Source organism: Arvicanthis niloticus, chromosome X (genome assembly GCF_011762505.2).
Source record: "Arvicanthis niloticus isolate mArvNil1 chromosome X, mArvNil1.pat.X, whole genome shotgun sequence".
NCBI classification, from domain to species: Eukaryota; Metazoa; Chordata; class Mammalia; order Rodentia; family Muridae; genus Arvicanthis; species Arvicanthis niloticus.
The window spans coordinates 99,065,184-99,084,407 of NC_047679.1; the positions used below are offsets into that span (position 1 = coordinate 99,065,184).

General features: G+C 46.0%; 1 protein-coding gene and 1 pseudogene across 1 annotated transcript; both read left to right on the plus strand.

Moving 5' to 3' along the window:
- Positions 1 to 219: 219 nt before the first annotated feature.
- Positions 220 to 2,896, plus strand: LOC117694353 (uncharacterized). The gene is made up of 4 exons (XM_034485203.1): positions 220 to 301; positions 478 to 937; positions 1,564 to 1,609; positions 2,801 to 2,896. The coding sequence occupies exons 1-4, from the start codon at positions 220 to 222 to the stop codon at positions 2,894 to 2,896; spliced, it is 684 nt and encodes a 227-aa protein (XP_034341094.1).
- Positions 2,897 to 7,664: 4,768 nt separating this feature from the next.
- On the plus strand, positions 7,665 to 18,439 carry LOC117695106 (uncharacterized; annotated as a pseudogene).
- Positions 18,440 to 19,224: the final 785 nt, after the last annotated feature.

A 19,224-nucleotide genomic window follows, 5' to 3' on the forward strand; every position in this document is an offset into this window, starting at 1 on the left:
TCCATCATTCAGTCCCCCTAGCTGATTAGTGCAGGATGGTCTCAGGAAGGAAAAGGTACAGGCATGGAGAGATGAGTGTGGGAATGTATATATCCCAGGCTGAAGCAATGGCAGTGAGTCCTTAGATATAGTGGAGAAAAGTGGCTGTGTTGGGTGTGTGCTTTTGCTTACTTTTTTGGAAGCCTCTTGGGACCAGGGTTGGATTCAGAGATTCTTGCTATGGACACTCCTCAAGACAGACGCCAAAGTTTCCATAAACTTCTGAGTCTGGGATCTGAGGAGGGACAGGAACAACAGCATGGTGAGTAAACTGGTTCTGAGTGCATTTTGGTGCAATTCAGGGAGAGATGGCAGTAGAAAGAACAGTGGACCGGCACTTTGGTTCGGTTATGGAGCCCCACCTTTGGACCCTCTCCCAGCTTTCCAGAGATGCCTGAGCCATGATGTTCAGACCTTTATCTCCTCTTTGTCTTTCAGGTAGGAAGACAGTGGTCTCCAAGGCTGGAGAGGGAGGAGACAAGAAAGGGATTGTAATAGGCGGGCTTGCTCAGGATTGGCTTGATCAGGGTGAACTCACTCAGGGTGAGGTTGCTGGAGGCAAACTTGCTCAAGAAGAGCCTGCTCAGTTCATTCTCACTCTGGAAGCCAGAGGAGTAGGAGAGGAGGGAGAAAAGAGGGAAGAAGAAATGGAGATAAGACATGCTGGTGATGGTGCTTCTGGCACCGAGGATGACAACATCCATCGAGAAGGTGGCGAAGGCAGCAATGATCAACAAGAACCTCAGCAAGAGGCAGCGATTCCTGAAGGTACCAGGAGTCAACAGGCTTGGAACAGTCTGGTTCACCAGAGGTACAGCCTCACCAGGTTCACCCAGTCTCAGCTGCATGATCTGGAGTGCCTTTTCCAAGAGACTCGCTACCCCAGCCCTCAAGGAAGGTAAGCAGATGGCCAGTGCTTGGCGCCTCATTTACAGGTGTCCTCTGGCTGTCACTGGGCCTCTCATTTCCTGTAGAAATAATGGGACCTGTCTCGGACCATGCCTTGCATTTAGTACCTTCCACATGCAATTAAGACTTTCCCCCAACGCTTATGATTGTCTGTCTGCAATTAGAACCTTGGGTAGGTGTATGGGGGCTATGTGGACTTGAAACAAAACTCTTTTATTGCACTGTTCAAGATTAGGAAATTTAGACAATGTTTGGTGTTCTAAATGAGTTTCCAGAAATATGGCTGAAAGTCTGAGGCATGGCTGGAGAAAGCAGGAAAGATTCCATTTCCAGTTAAAATTTTGCAAATATATTTCTTCCCCTATGCTATCTTTAGTAACTTTTATATTATAAGTACACTATAAAGGCATCTGTGTTTTCTGGGATACCCTTAAATTTGGTCTCTGAGAGGAACCTATTACCAAAGCCAGGACTAAGGTAAATGGTAAGATTAGTGACTATATGTAAACATGTATGCACACATGTGTGAACCCAATCATATAAAAAACAATAGGACGTGTCCTTCACACATGATTTCCACCACAAAGCCTAAATGTTGGAACATTTTCCTTCTAGGAGGCATCTTGCACGATGTATGGGTGTGGAAGAATGTGATGTGCTGGCAAGTCTTCTGAAAAAATAAGCTTTTCAGAAGGGTGGTACACCAGGTGATGTTGCTGTCTAGAATTGTAGCAGATGTAAAGGACCCTGAGGTTGAGTCCCAAGGCTGCTAGACCAGTACACAGCCAGGCTAGGTTCAAGAGGATACCAGGCCTCCACTTTCTCAGGCAGGAAATGACAACTGGGCCAACAGAAAGGCTCAGAGGCTAAGGTGATTTGTCTGTCCTTCATGGATGGAGTGTGGTCCAGACCTTCTGAAGGCTGTGCAGCCCACATGCCTCACACAAGTGAAGAGACCATGTTCTTACCCACTTTCTACTCTGTCACTCTGAATGTGTCTGAAAATCTTCTCTCAGAATTCCCCTTGCTCTGGTCTGTACATGTCAGAGACCTAGCTAACTTCTGAAACCAATATTGGGACCAGGGACCTGAAACAGCCTATGACACCTGTGTTTTAGTGAGTGTGCATCTGCACCCTGACCACCATTACACTCAGGCCTAGCTTCTCCACACCTAATGTCCACAAGGGGAAAAGCCTATAGTCACTAACCTGGGAGGCTGGAAAGAAAACACCAAGCAGGAAGAGGTGTCCTTTGTCTCATAAAATGTGCATTCTGGGAACTCAAAAGTGACTAACACCATGGATACTCAGCACACTGTCTCTTGACTTCCTATGGTTCTTGGGGGTGGGCTGGATAATTTTTGATACTTTTCCACAGCAAGGAACAGAAACCACACATGAGCTACATGTGAATCCTTTCCTGAAGAAATGTATAGAACACACCAAGGATGGAGAAAAGAGGTGATGTTTTGTGTTTGTTCTGTGGTGTAAAGACTGGGTGTGGTGTCCCCTGTCCTAAAGGGCTTCTTGGGAGGACGTTTCTATTCTTTCACTGAGAATGAACCCTACTTCTTCCAGCATACTGAATAATCAGAATACACCTGAGGAACTTCTTCAACCCTTCTTGGGGTTAGACCAGTGAACTATGGGGGCATTTAAAAGATGTAGTGATTCTTCTGGGGGAGTATCTCCATGCTAGAACACATGGGTAGCACACCCCTGGCCTTGGGATGGATTCTGAATACCTTCCAAACTGTAAACAGAGTGAAGTGGGCATGTAGTGCTTTAGGGTGTGTGCTTTAGTGATGAGACTGTTCACTGTACTAATGTATCTCTGTCTCCTGCTTATAGAATTGGTTTCAGATGAGGAGATCCTTTTACAAGAGAAACAGGAGACTCCTCGTACTCGGCTATCTGTCACCGAATCCCCAGAGTGACTCTCCCTGAGGATTTTGGAGCAACACTTATGTGCCACCCCTGTTCTCAAGCCAAATGAGGACGGCTTCTTCTGAGCCACCCATGATGGCCAGGAAAACCTTTATAACTCTACAATGATTTCAGAAATAAAGAAGTGGATTCTAACTATGTTGTCTCCATTGTCTTTTAAGTTATTAAAATATGGGTATAATATTTGAAGGATAGTAGTTAATCCCAGACATGGCATTCAGGCAGAATAACAAGGAGGCCTTTATTATAAATGGACACATGCAAGTGGCAATCACTGCCAATGTGGGAACAAGTTATTATAAAGACAGAGAGGGAAAATCCCCTATGAGCAGAAAGTCAGTCTGTTTCTAGACATGGCTGTTCCCACCAACCCTGAATCCCTACCCTCAGACGGTTTTGGAACTATCACAGAGGCTACTCCAAGGTTTGGTGGGCAGGAGAAATGGGTACATTATGTGTGCTGCCCTCTCTCTCTCTGGACTTTCAGAGCACTAGGGGAGCCATGCTGGCCAGAGGTCCTGCTGCTTAGAAGGGAGAGGCGAATCTGTCCATTCATGCCAGAGGGAGGTTTCTGTCTCCCTTCTTCCATTAGGTCTCAGGGAGCATAAGTTCCCAGACTTGCCTGTTCAGCAGAGAACGGGACTGAAAGGTCTCCTGTCTGTATTTTGTCAGTGGCCTTGTAGAACCCTCAGTACAGGGATTTGGTGCTTTGTGGGGTGTGTGGGGGATTTTGCTTTTCAGCAGCTCTAGCTGTATAAACAAGGAGGAGGCCCTAGCAATGTTGCAGAGCAATCAGTCAGTGCAGAGAACTTGCAGCACTCTCTCCTGCCATATGTGATTATCTTCCTCAGTGGTCCTTGGGAAGAAAGGCTATGATAGAGATGCCTGGTTAGACCTGAGTATTAGGCAGGAGGTTTAGAGACAAAGGCAACATGGCACGGACCAACAGGTCCCCACCCTCATCTGCTTTTCAGAAGCCTGTTCTTGCAAAAGCCTGCCCTTGAAAAAGCCTGCTCTTGCAAAAGCCAGGCCTTCCAAATTCAGGCTTTCAAAAAGCCAGCAAAAAGTCAGAATTTCAAAAGGCTTCCTCAAATGCCTGCCCAATATACTAGACAAAGCAAGCTCCTAGTTCCTGATTCCAATGTGGCCAGTGCACCTAAGATCCACCCACAATTCCCCAAATAAGGCTATGACCCCAGTACCTCCCCTTACATAAAAACTCACCCCATGGCCCTTAAAGAATCTTTTAACGCAACCCAGCCCTGGGACTTCACAAAGCCCCTCCTAAAAATGTCAGTGAACCTGTCATAGGGCTGTCGCAATAAACCTGCCTTTTCAATGTACATTGATTCCACTGATTTGATTCTTTAGGTCACAGGAGAAGCCATTCAGTGTTTACTCCATCCTCTCTTAATGGCTGCATGTTGTCCAGTTGTGTGTCCCTCCACTCACACACACATGGCAAATGAGGTCTACCCTAACCTGGTCAGGAGACATTATGTATTTTGTGATATGTGAGGTTTGGATAAACTAGTTTGTCTTTGCACAGGGAAGGCTGGAAGAGGATCTGGAAGAAGGAATGAGTCTGAACACAGCTCATGCCCTCAGATTGCCTGAGCCAGAGGGAGCCCAGTGTTTATCTCCCAGATCCATGGGGGTTGAAAAACTCTGAGTACTGTTCTCAGTCTTGAAAGAATGTGTGGGGAACAGTGGTTTTCTAAAGGTTCAGGTGGTCTCCAGGAACGTGGTATCCTGAAATGCTCCACCTTCTGTCTTCCATCTTCCACGGGGAGAACTCCTCTTTTTAATGTACATGCTGCCACCCCTTTTCCCTGCTGCTGCTGCAACTGCCATTCCCACCAGGGCTCCTGCTCCTAGCTGACTTCCTGATTGTATTTCACAACCATATTTCCCCTAAGATAGTCACCAAGTTCTTCTGGAGGGGATCAATTTTGGCAACTCGAGAGAAAGAGAAATGATTCACTAGGGAACCCAGGTACACAGAGGAAGGATCCCCGGGTTCTCGGTTTGATGTTTCAGCTAAAGACTAATTTTATGGATTCCATTTGAGCACCTGCCACCAAACTTCCAAGCAGAAACTGTTATCTCCAGACTGCTTGTCTTCCAGACTCACCACATCTGGTGTCATCAGACATTTCACAGGGCCAAATAAGATGAAATGCATCTAGTGGTGTCTTTGGATCCTCCACATGTAGTCCATGGTGTGGACTGGAGCGTGCCCTTGATACTCTCAATGGGGAGTCATGAGGAAATGTGAACAAATCTCTAGTAAGCCCACAGGAAGGGATTGAACTGTTTCCTTTCTGTGTATTAATGATCTCTCCCTTATCATGAAACATTACACCTCGATTTGGAATGTCTTAGGTCTTCAGGAATTGTCATCCTTGATGGAATGTCTCCTCTTGGTGGAAACTGCAGGACATAGCATGTGTATCCAGCCATAGAGCCAGTCCAGTTGAGGAAAGGTCTAGGTGAACACAAGCCTGAATCAGATTCTGACCAAACTTCCTACCATTTACATGAAATGTCCTTTTGCTGTAAATCAGAGTGCTGTGTAAAGGACCATTTTGAGTGTGTGTGTGTGAAAAGGCACCTTCATAAACCATGGGCAGAGCTTGGTGGGAAATCAGCTAAGGAGGGGTTCAAAAGGGTTCTCTGATTCTGATCAGAATGCCTAACCTAGGGGTCCTGTCTTAGGGATAGAGCTTCCATTGACATTTCAGGAGAAGATAAAACATTCTGATGTCCATTGAGGAATTTTTGTAAATATCCCTTCATCCAGTTATCCAACATCCACACAGCACTTCCTCCTGAAGGGAACATGACCTGTTTCCAGTGAGCTTCCTTGCAGACTTAGAGTCATGGAGGTCAAAGCCACTTATGGCATGGACTCTGATATACCTATCTTACTGCTGTGTTGGCCATGCCTTTGAAGACTTTCCACACCACACAGAGTGCTCAGAGCATATCTCCATGCAATAGTCACATCCCACCTTCTGGATCTTTCTCTGAAACCATTTCAGCACAAAGTGACTATGCTCTGCCTTCCCCTTCAATAAAAGCTGGCCATTTACTTCCTCCAACACAAAACTGCCCTGCTTCCTTCAGCCTGTGGCTGAAACTGACAAGTTTTCAATGTTCTAGGTATTGACTGGAGTTCATATTGATAGGTGGAGAGATCTGACCTTGAATATATTTACAATGCCTGTCAGCTGTCCTGCCATAAACAGCTCTATATTCAGCCAAGTGGGCACGTTTATTAGCTGTTTTTGAAATCAATTAAAATATCATGACCAGATATCTCCGTGCACACCTGTGGTATTTGGGGGGTTTAAATGCTGGGAAAGTCCCACACCAGGCCAGTATACTGGAACAGTAATGACTGGACAAGTAGTGTTCAGGATAGCATCAGATACATGAGATACTGTCACAAACTAAAAGCAAAGACACAAAGGAAAGGAAAACCCTGCATTTACTGTCTCTGGTCCTATTAACACCCAACCATGATCCCCAGAATCCTGGAACACAATTGATCAGAGGACTCACTCTTCCACAAGGACTACACATAGCTTCTTCTGTTTGTTCCCTTTAAAGTGTCTACAGGGCCTACTCGACACAGATCTTGTTCCAATAGACCTTCACTCTAAGATGTTTATCTACATTACTACACCAAGAGGGCATCTACCCATGATGTTCTGCATTTGCAGACATGAGAAGTACTATACAGGTTATTGTACAAGGTCTCTGATGGGGACTCGTTACCAGCAATCTAGAGTATGTTACCTTTTACAAGAGCTGCTTTGGATTACTTACAGTATCAAGTTGGACAAAACACTGAGAGACAAAAAGGTGCAAGATGTCACTGCTGTATGTGGAGGACTGTGACTTGCCTGTGCTTTCAGAATCCTTGAAGACTCTTGCAGCAGAGAAATCCAGAGCTGACCAAGTCCACTCAACATCTGATATAACATATAGAAACCATAATGTGGAGTCCAACATCATGACAAATTCCCTGGTAGTTCCAACAAGACTCAATCATCATGTGGTCTCTTTCCCTCTTCCCACACTCCATGCTAAAGTTTCTCCCATAGCCCCACTGTAAAGGTCCTCTCTGGTGTCCAAGAGCAGTGGCCAGGACTGTCTGGTGGACTTGAGCAGGTGTCCTAAAATTGTGATTCAGTGCCCAGGTACACCCTGCCTCTGCCTCCTCTGTAATTCCTTCCATGCACAACCCCCAGGCTCACTTAAGAGGCCCACCACTGGGAAAGAAAGCACACAGAGGGCCAATAGCAAGCTTGAATGAGGAGGACCTGAGCCTGTAATTCCCAACTTGCTGAAAGCTCCCAGGCAGGTCCACTGCCAAAAACACCAGCAAAGGGCAGGCCTCTAGGCTTCTGAAGAGCAGCAGCCATGGATCCACAACACTTTGACTACTGTGAAGACTGCTACTATTATCTGGAGGATTGTGAGGGGATAGAGGCCCCCACACTGAACAGGGGCAGCAGCATCTCCCAGTGACATTGCCTGTGATGACCATCAAAGCCAGAAGGACAGTGGCAACCAACAGGGAAAACTGAACAATAACCAGGTCCCTGACAACGACCTGGATTTTGAAAGTAAACAGAGGAACCAGGAGCCCATGGAGCCTGAGGAGGAGGAGCCAGCTTTCGTGCTGGGTGTGGTTCCAAAGTCCCAGGGCAGGAGGCACCAGACCAGGTTCTGCTTCACACAATGGCAGGTGCAGGAGATGGAGACCATGTTCCAAGAAACTCAGTACCCAGATGTCCTCACAAGGTATGTGTGTGGCATCTGACCTCCAGGGGCTAGTGTTTATATTGAGCTAACTTTTACTCCTCCTGGCCCTCTCATCCCCAGTCATTTCCAAGCTACAGGTAAACTCTGCCCAGAGATGGGATTGGAGAAGGTACTTTCTAGCACTGAGGTCAAAGGTCATTCTGTGGGGGACAGGAAACTTCTGTGCTCAATGTTCATATGCCTCTTTACCTCATGTCTCAATACTGGCACATCACTGATTAATGAGAAATGAGGGTCTCAACTCCACTAATGGAGGGTCAAGTAATTTATGATATGTCTTACACAGCTCAAAAAGATGGTTCTTCTTGACAAAGAGTAAGAAATGTTTCCTTTGGTCTTCCACCTCTGAATATGACATCTTACTTCCTTGTCTAAACAGGAATACTCTAACCCCCCCCCCCCCCCAGTGACAGAGTTCCAAGCCCCTTTCCTGACTGAGTTAGCAAAGTGCTCAGGATATTTGGCTGTGGTACCTTTGTTGGTCAGATCCCTCTGAGTCTGGATGTCACACCCTTCTTTGGACAAAGCCCCTCATTGTTTAGAACCCCTCCTCTCAGGAGTTCAGGGTTGTTTCTGCCTTGTGGCTATAGGGGGGAAGGTAGGAGTTACCTGGAGTGTAAAATACAACTTCAGCCCAAGGCTTCTGGTCTTAGGTAAATCCTGAAATGGAGTTACTGGCTTGAGTCTTTTCAGACTCAGTTCTTTGGTGCCTCTGTTGTCTGAGTTGGTATTTCCACCCACATGCTAGAAGCTTGCCTTTAGTCTCCTCCCTCAAAACCACTGGTCAGTTGCTTCTTATCCTGCAGTCTTAACAGACTGAATAAGAGGTCTTGTCAATGTTCTTATCACATAACTTTTCCTATACTGTGCTTGTGTTTGTCACATTTCATTTGTTTGCCAGTGGTGAGGGATGAAGCCAGGGAGGCCCACAAATAATCATGGCCAGAGCCACCCTTTGCTTGCTTGTTCACATTGAATGGATGCTTAGGTTTTGAAAATGGGAGTTTCTTGGGTTCCTGACTGAAATGGAATGGTGAGTGTAATCTAGGGTAACCTTTAAAATAATGTCATCCTTCTCTCTCTGGCTTTCAAAACTCAGAATATAAATCTGAACCAGCATGCTTTGTCTAATAGCCCCCAGTTATTAATTGTGGGTTTTAAGAAGGGTCTCTGTAACTTCCTGAGGCTGGGCTTGAACTTAATCTTGAGCTCATTCAGACCTCATAGTGGGATCATTAGGCTGAGTTTGCAGCTGTTAGAATTACAGGTCCCCACCATCAGTTCTGGCTACAGGCTGTTGAGTTCTTTGGTCCATGGAGGATTTCATTTGCAATGCTGTCTAATTTATCAAGTTTCCTTTCCCCACCCCTTCTCATGCCTGGTCGTTTCATTGTGTCCTTTAACAATATACGTGAAGTAAGTAGGTTGAATAACATGCTGTTGTCATCATTCGGCCTTTCTTATATTTCAACATATTCCTATGAGCAAACACTTCATAACATGTTCTTCATAGATTTCTGCCCCTCTGACCACTCATGACATACTCTGTTAAAATTATCTGTGTGAGCTAACTAAAGTTGTTACAGATTGTCTTGACCAACCAGGTATAGCACAGCACTTTAAACACTGTGAGCATGTGGAGCCCTTTGCTGAAGGAGCCTGGTTTGTCAGCCAGCTAAGTGTGCCTGTGGATCTGGGCAGGAGGAAGGGACACACCTTGCCCATCCTCTGTCCTTCCTCATGATGTGAGCTAATGATCTTTCTGGCTTTATCTACACAGAGGGGTGCTTGCCAGAAACATGAATGTGCCTGAAGCCAAGGTGCAGGTCAGTAGATCTGAGAAAGCAATGTGCGGTGCGGTCCATCTATATCATGCTGTGGGTCATGGTCTGACTTGTCCTGGGTGTTGACCAGTGTGTGTGCTTGCTCTCTTCCTTTGATGGACATCACTGGAATCATGATTCAAAGACAGAGTTACTGCTATAATATAGCTATGCTGTTTCCCAGTTATGGAGGGAACCTGATTTCCTGGAGGAAAGAGAAAAGCAAAGCATCTATACTGTGTTTACACTCTGTGTACAAATCCAAGGTATTTACACAGCATTGACTCTGTAATTGTTTACATGTAGAATCCATGTCTGTGCATGCTTATATGTTTAGCCTGTAATTCATGTTAAATTCCTCCTACTCTGTTGTCCTTTACAGAGAACTTCAGTGGATTCATGGTGAAGCCAAGGATGCTCTTGTAGATGTTAGATTTGATGGAGCATGAGACAGGGCCATTAAAGCCTTCAGCTGCATTAAGTTACTAAAACTCAGTTTGTCCCACACTCTGAACTAAATAAGAATAATCAGTAACAACTGGGGCAAGTGAATGATTTGCCCATAGAGCCGTCCCCAAATGTGACTGATGTGTGGTAAGGCCAGACTGACCTGGACTAGAGATGAGTAGCTCAGGCAATAGTGGCTCCTCCTCCTTTGTGAGTTTGCATGAGAGCAGCACTGCAGTTTAACTTGAAGGACTGATTTTAGTTCAGATGTTGTCTCCACCTGACCACAAGACCAACACTGCCCCAACAGCAAGGGAAGAGAGCAAGAGTAAATGCCCTCTGATGTGTTTATGAAAAGATACAGGGGAGAGATGATCTATAGACCTATGATCTATAGGTGTGTATGCAAGTATGTGGGAAGGGGATGTGTCAGCCTGCCCATGCCAAGGCATCCCTTCCCCCTGAGGTACCAGCCACAAGAAGGTATAGTATAGAACAGAGTTTATTCAGAGCATAGGGATGGGACACATGAAGGTAGTAGAGGCACAGAAAGGCAGAGAGCTTAGAGAAGCAGAAGAGAATAAGCCAGCCTGGAGCACATGGAGAGAGAGGGTGGAAGAAAGGGGGGAGTGAGGAGGAAATGGTGAGGAACAAGTAGACAAGTAGACAAGAGAACAAGAGAGCAAGAGAGGGAGGAAGGGGCAAGCAGCCCCTTTTATAGTAAGTCAGGCCTACCTGGCTGTTGCCAGGTAACTGTAGGGATGACCACACCTCTCTGAAGCTAGACAACTGTGGGGTGGAGCTTAGACAGAATGCTAACACCTTCCAAACCTTGTCTAATGAACAAAACAGTAAGGACCAGCACTATTGAATTTATGACAGGTACAACAACATGGGGGATATGGTACCAGAAATAATGTCCATGTGTTCTGCTCAGTCTGCTGTAGAACTGAGTACATAACTGCTGCTGTCCATGTGTGGTTTTCAAGTGAGACCAAGCTGTGACTTTGTAAACTAGTGATAGCTGCTGCTGTTTTCAGGCTTGTGTGTAGAAGGTAAAGTTACACAGAGTGCAGCCATGTTCTCCAACACTGGAGGCACCCTGATGCCACAGGCCAAGGAGTCTGATCATCTTGACAAACCTTCTGTCTGCTGTGGGGTTTGAATGCCAGTGAGTGATAGAGCATGTGTCCTCTCTAGCAAAGCACTCAGCATGCTGAGACATTGCATGTTGTCCTCTGCTTTCAGATGTGGTTTAACAATAGGAGAGCCAAGCAGAGGGCCAGGGAGAAGAAAGCAGTGCTCAGGGGCACACCGGCTGGGATCCAGGACCACATTTGCATGATGGACCCAGAGGAGCCCTAGGGTACTAACCTCCAGGAGCCACAAGGAGATGGGCTGTGTGGAGTCACAGGCTTGCCATTCACGAGGGAAAGCCACTGTTTCTCTGTTAGCAACACAGTAACAATAAAGATGAGAATTTCACTATATTTCTTTCTGATTGTGGAAGGTAGATGCAAACCATTCCTTAAGTAAGATGCAAACAGATTGGTAAAGATGGCTTTCTGCTGGAAACAGCAATCCAGGGTCACCCTCATGGACCCCTGCATATCACATTGTTTACATGCTTTCACTTTATTTGCAGGGAATGAGCTTCCCATCTGTAAATTGTGCTGATCCTACCCTGGTTCTGATTGTGTGGGAGTAGAAACATGTTCAAGGAAGGCCTCCATTATCCCCATAGGCTGTAGGTGTATCTTCAGTCAGTACTGCCTCCTTCCATGTTGATGACTTCAGTACAACCTTTGGTTTGCACATTCATCAAGGCCAGTCATGGGATTCAGCGGGCAGGCAAGTGAACATTCAACTCAAAAATAACATGAGACTCTATCCTGTGCAGGCTGACGTGGGGCAAGCTTCCTTTGCTTTTCTCATAACATTGTGCACACACCATAGGTTTAATTAATATTATTGGAATCAGTCATCTCTGAAACTTATTAATTGACTCAAGTACATTCCTCACTGTTTTACAGTAAAATAAAGACATCAGAACTGATTGATAGAACAAATGTGGTGTTTCTGTTGTTGCTTTGAAAGAGTGTGTTTTGAGTGACATGGCAGTAAACCCATCTCTCCACAGTTGCTTCTGATTCTTGGGTCATCATGTAAGAAGAGGCATCACAGAGAGGAACATCCAGTCGTTTTCAGGAGTTGGAACACTCTAAGCAAGGGCTTTATGCATTCTAGACAAGCACTCTGCCAATGTGGCCACAGTCTCAAGCCCTAAACGGGGTCTTTCCAAAGTTGTTCAGAATGAGAAAGACAGTCATCAGTTCCTGAACACCTTGTCAAGAGTAGTTTCAAGGTGTACAAAGACAGACAGGAAAGGACAGCAACAACCATGTGCAGATTTGCAACTGAGTTAGTTTACCAGAAGTCTGAGGTTAGCCTATTGATGAGAGAAAAACTCCTACTCTGGCACCAGGGCTCCCAGTATTCCCACACCAAGACAGGAACTGGATGTCATTAGGCTAGATATTTAGGGCCTTTCTAGTCTTATAGTGACTAGAGCCTGTTGGAAAAAGATGGTTACCATGGGATCAGACTACACACATGACACCTAAGAGGCTGCTTGACTGACAGTACTGGGATCGAGACAAAGGCATAAAAGCCTGCTCTTGACAGTGCTCATTCAGAGAAGGCATTAGCAGTGTGAATATGTGCACATGTGTGTGAGTGTGTGTGTGTGTGTTCAAGACAAATATGAGGAAGTTCAGCACAGGTATGAACATTCTCACACTGTTTGTCAGCACTTATCAAAGCATGAAAGTATAACTGAAGTCCCAAGAGCTTTTCCTGCTCCTTCCTACATCCATCCTGTGCCCAGCAGACTTATCTAAGGTGAGTCCTCTGATCTGTGTGCACAGCCACCAGGCCCTGCAATTATGCCCAAGCTCCAGTAAAGGCAGATCCTGAAAGCATGATATAATACATGTGCTTCACTTTCTGTGAAACCCCAAAGGAAGAGTCTCCCAGAAAAACGCATTTGATTAATATCGGGTCTGTGTCAAGGACCAAGGACCCAGTCATGTCCCCTAGACCAAGAGGTATTTTCTGCATTTTTCTCGGGGCTTCTAGAACTACTGGGAGATCTACTGTTACTTCCGGTTACATGGTCCACTTCCCTAGGAAGTTACTTCACAAGACCAAAAGGACTCACCAAGTTGCAAATTGAAGGGCTTCATCTACATCTTCCTTGCCTCTATCAACAAGAACATTAGATCCGATGTAGCTCCAAAATGCTCTCAGTTTTACTCCTCAGAGCTCAACCAATAGCAACTGTCAGTCAAGCCCGGAAGCTAGGAATGGGCGCCCTGATTGGATAACATAACCTAGGGTACTTTCCCCTAGGATAGAAGAGAATCCTTCTCACTGTAGTAGCTGTCTCCTCCCGGAACACTAGGGGGCTCCAGCTCACAGTCTAGAGAGGCTCAAGAGACGGCGGATTTCTATGGACTTGATAGGATTCGGGTCATGAAGCATGGAAATATCACCTATCCAGGCCATGTGGAACGTGACGAGAAAGAGGAGAAAGGTCAGTGCACACTAGGAGTGGTGGGTTGGCCATATCCATGAGGAAATGGGTGTCACTCAGAGCTGCCTGGACAGAATCTGTGTGCTGCAGGCTTCACCTGCCTTGACATCATGGCCACTTTGCACCACCCTATGTCCTGTCACTTGATCTTTCTCTCTTTCCTCGCTTTCAGGTGTGAAAGCACAGCTGGTCTTGCGCGCTGGAGAGGAGAGAAATGGGGAAGAGAGTGACCGGTCCCCTGCCTGGGCTGGGAGCCTCAGCACCAAAATGGGGAGGAGCAGAAGAACTGAGGGTATGGAGGAGAAAGGGAAGGTATGGAGAAAATCGTTCTGCTGTAGACACTTCGGGAGGCAGGGATGACTGGACCCAAGAAGGTGCCATTAGCCATAGGCAGAAGAATGAGCTGCCTCAGAAGCCAGTCCCGGAACGTGGGTGGGGCACCGTGGATGTGCAGCCTGGGCCAGTTCTGATGCCCCGTGTCCAGTGGATGCCACATGGCGGATCCCGGGTACAGTCTGTGTCCCTAAAGGGGCCTGGTGCACAGCCTGTGCTCATTCCTGTGCCCCATGTACAACCGATGCCAATCAATGTTCCCCAGGCACAGCAAATGCCCATCACTGTGCCCCAAGTCCAGGCTATACCAGATAATGTACCCCCAGCACAGCATCTAAAAATCGCTGTGGCCCATGTCCAGCCTGTGCCCATTCCTGTGTCCCGTGTGCAACCCGTGCCATTTAATGTTCCCTTATCACAGCCTATGCCAATCTCTGTGCCCCACGTACATCCTGTGACCATTTCTCTGCCCCATGTACAGCCCGTGCCCATTGCTTTGCAACATGCACAGCCTATGCCCCGTGTACAGCCTATGCCCCGTGTACAGCCTATGCCAATCACTGTGCCTCACACACAGCCTATGCATAGTCCTGTTCCCCATGGACACTCTATGCCTGTTACAGGGCCCCATGTACAGTCTTTGCCTGTTCCAATGCCACAGGCCCAGTCTATGCCAGTTAATGTGTCACACATAGAGACTATGTCAATCACTGTGTCTCATGCACAGCATATGCAGGTGCCTGTGTCCCATGTACAGCCTTTACCTCTTCCTGTACTACAGGCTCAGTCTATGCCTGTTACTGTGCCCCACGTACAGTCTATGTCAATCAGTGTGCATCAACGACAGACTATGCCATTTCCTGTGTCCTATAGTAGACTGCTATAGGTTCTTGCTACACACCCTATAGCAGTTAAGGAGTCTAGCACATCACATACACCAGCTCCTGCTGAACAGACTACAGCAGGCCAGATGGCCTGTGTACTGCCCACATCAACTGAAGTACCCAACATACAACCCTTGCCAGTTTTGGTGTCCACTATAAAGCCTGTGCCAGTGCTGGTGTCTCACCGCCGCCTCCGGGACAGATTTACAGAACTACACCTGCAGGAGCTAGAACGCTTTTTTCCAGAGAAATCACTATCTCAGTGCTAAAGACAGGTAAGCACATTGTGTGGATCCAGTCTTTTTAGCAGGGAGCAAGCTGGTACAGAGAGGCCTGTGGCTCTCTGCATCTGTCCTTGTCTTCATTTATTAGAAACTTTAAATTACTTTTAAGTGGGATTTTTGGTCTGGAGGGGTCTCTTCTTCAAGTCAGGGCTCTGGGGCTAACATTTGGAGGTCAGAGGACAACTTGAAGGACTTGGTTCTCCCGTTCCAGGCTGGGTGTCCTGAACTGGAAAATCAGTTCAGCTGGCTTGTCCCCTGCAAGCAGGTTTATCTGCTGAGTACACTTGTCTGCCTCCATTTTGCTTCTAGAACTAAGGCTAAACTAAGAGAAGTAATACAGCCTGCCAGACCCCTGCCTTGCTGTCCTGGGGTTCTGTTTTGGGACTGCGATCTCTGCAAAAGGCAGTGGAGCCCCTCTCCTGTAGGATCTACTTGGAGAAAGTAACAGTCTGTCAGTGTCTGCTGATCTAAGTGAGGTCCTCTTAGGACAGGCCTCAGAAGCCCAGATGTGGTTCCTATGACAGAGGGTGACAGTCAGTCAATGTGCTGATACATTTTTATATCCTGTGTATTTCCCTCTATGTTTTCTACTATAAACACATTGGCATCACTTTTCTCTTTACTACTGTTTTTAGTACTTTCTCAAAATTTGTGCTCTGCCCAAAGAAAACTGTCCATAAAGACAAGCCTCAGTGTTGGGCATGGCGGTCTCTGCCTGTAATCTCAGCACTGAGAAGGCCATGCCTGGGCTATGGTGGTGAGTTTCTGGGGGCCTGAGCTACAGAGAAAATCCCTAATTCAACACACAAAAATAAGTGGTGTATCAAACTAGGCATGTCTGGACCCCAGTACTGGGAGATGGAAGAAGAGGTCATTCAAGGTCATTTGTCTTTATGTGACCAAAGCCAGCCCACTCCCCAGGACATTTTTCTGCTTCTACTTCAGGCCTAGTTTTTTATTTCTATCCTTTCCTTCTGACTGTGTTCTGCAGGATCTCCCACCTCTAGCAGAGATAGCCTGGAACTTACAGGAAACCCCTTGTTTATGTCTCCCTCCTCCTGGGAATTCAGAACTGTGTAGCCAACACTGGGAGATTTTGTAACTTTTTTTTTTTTTTTTTTTTTTTTTTTTTTTTTTTTTTTTTTTTTTTTTTTTTTTTGTGATTGGTGTGATTTAACATTTCATTTCTCCGGACTGCTGATGTGGTTCAGCAAGTAAAAGGACATGCTGTCCTGGAACCCAGAAATAACCAAGTCCTTCAAGACTTGATCTGATCTTCACAAGTACAGTGTGGCCACAGGAACGTATGGGCACTTGCATGCACACACACGCACACATACACACAGAGCAACACAAATGTTGATGCACGTCCACACTCACACAGTAAATGAAGCAATGTAACATGTCCTTTTCCTGATGATCACCACGCAGGACATCCTTATGTGCTCACTGAATGGTAGGAGTCCTCATATGATGTCCAGGAAGTCATCTTTTATTTCTTTTATCCTTCCATCATTGCAGAGCTCCTCACCCAGGTCTTGCAAGTGTGCACTTGTTTCTGTAACTCTTACTTTGTATTGTGTTAATGTGAGACAGCTTTAAGCTCCACCACAGCCAATCTTAAGAGCAGTTTTTCTGTCTCCATTAGTGTTTTGCAAGTGTGTTATTAGATATAGTCTTAGGTTTTTATGTCTATTGATAGCATATTGCTAAGGAAAGAAACTCACGTGTAGTAATGAAGTATCCTAGAGCTTAGGAGATTGAGACAATTGATTTCATAAATTTAAAGTGTCCCTTATGCTTATTCATCTGTGGTACCAAATATTGAACATCTGCCATTTTTTGTCTCAGAAAACATCTGGCAAGGTGGATGGGTGTGACTGAGGCCCAATTGCAGGTGAGTAAGAAACAAAATGTCATTTGACAACACAGCCATTCGAGAACTTTCTCCAGGTCTCAGATATGTTTATCCTGTTACTGAAGGATTCTGGATGCCCATAGTTGGAGTTACAAGTCATTGTTAGCCAGGAGGCATGGCTTCTGGGAATGGTATTCAGGTTCTATGGAGCCACAGGTGCTCTTAATCTTTGGGCCATCTCTGCTGGCGCCTCAAAATACTTTTCCAGATCTGTGGTCTCTGTGGGTAGAAAATAAGATTAGAAGGCTCACTACTCAGACTGCACACATTTCAAATGCAATGTACCTTAAGGGACAATTTGAATGTATGATAGATCCCAGGCAGAGCCCAGCACTCAGAAAGCTTATAAGTTAAACAGGGACCTGTGGGAATGTGGAAAGGACACATTCCAAATATCTGGTCCTCAGGCTGGTGCCTAGTGAATCCATAAGGATTAGGTCACCCATCAAAAGGACTCTTGGGACCATGCAGCTGCATCTGCCCGAGAGTGCTGATAAGTATCTGCAGAGGGCTCTAGGAGAGGAGACAGAGAAGCCAGGTGTGCAGTAATTGTCCATGAACTATTTTGCAATGCTGGGGCCAGAAGCCTGGCTCTCCCACATTCTAGGCAAGCCCTGTTCCTTCTACCAGCCTTTCTTCCCCTTACAGAATTACAGCAGTGAGAAGCAAGGTTCTTCTGAGCAAGCTAATATTAATATAGATTGTATTGATATAAATTATAGACAGCAACCAATAATAAATGACATGTTTTCTGATTTACAATCCTAATTATGAAACAGAACAAACCCCTCTTCCCTCTCATTACAGAGATGGTTTAAGAAGAGGAGAGAGAACTTCAGGAGAGGACAGAGTCAGTCAGGGATGAGTGTTGGTACTCCTCCAGAGACCAACCCCACCCTTCTCTGTAGGTGGCCCAGGAGCCCTAGTGTACTACCCTGGAGTCACTTGTAGATGCCTGCTTTCTTCCACCAACGTGTTACTGTGTCTTTATTGTCTAAACACTTGTATTTCAAGTAAATAGATTCCCAGTTTATTTGCTTCATGTGTCTTCTAGATTATTACAGTATGTGTGGCCCATATGAAGGAAATGCTATTTACTCATTCATTCATGTATTTATTTATTCATTTATTTAGTCATTCATTCATGTATGTTTTTATTAATCATTCCATATGTTTACATCTCAAATGATATCCCACTTCCTGGTTATCTCCCACACACCAATCACACATTCCAGGATATCTCACTTCCTGGTCACCTCTCCACCTAGCCCCATCCCACATGTGCCCTCCCCTTTCCCCTTCTGCCTATATGAGAGTGCTCCCTCGGAGACTCACACTTTCCACACCATCCCTCCTGCACCTCTTATACTGGGTCTTCAAAGCTCCTGATACCAAGGGCCTCTCCTCCATTGCTGTCAGCTAAGCCCACCTCTGTTACATATGTATCTGGAGCCATGGATCCCACCAGGTAAACTCCTTGGTTGGCAGTCTTGTCTCTGGGAGAACTGGGTAGTCAGGCCAGGCTACGCAGTTCTTCCAATGGGGTTGCAATCCCCCTCCACTCCCTCAGCTCTCTGGAAGCTCCCCCACCAGGGTCGTTCAGTTCTCTCTGATGGTAGCTCCAAGCATCCCCTTCTGCATTGGTCAGTTGCTGGTCAGACCTTTCAAGGAACTGCCACACTTTATTCTGTCAGACAGCACCTCTTTACCACACAACAGTGTTGGTTTTGGTGTCTGTGTAATTCTGTAGGAAACCCTGTGGTCATTTTCTTGATTACTTATTGATAGGCCAGAGTCTCTCCCACTGTGGGAAGGGCCAGGCCTGTGCAGGTCATTCTGGAGCATAAAGAATGCAGGCTGAACCAGCCACGAGGGCCAAGCCAGTAATCAGCATCTCTTCATGGCCTCTGCTTCAGCTCCTGCCTCCAGTTCCTGCCTCCATTTTGTGAAATGCTAGACTGTGAGATCCAGAGGAAATAGACCCTTTCCTCCCCAGATTGCTTTTGGTCATGGTGTTTCATCATGGAAACAGAAAGCAAGGTAAAACTAACACACACAACAGAAGATGGACTGATAGAACCCATGCAAGCACTTCTAATATTCAATTACCAAGTGAGGCCATCCAACCTCCTGATTATTAGGTCAAGTATGTATTTATTCATTTCTGAGTTTATTTATCTATTTTGTCTCTATTTGTGTTAATCATGT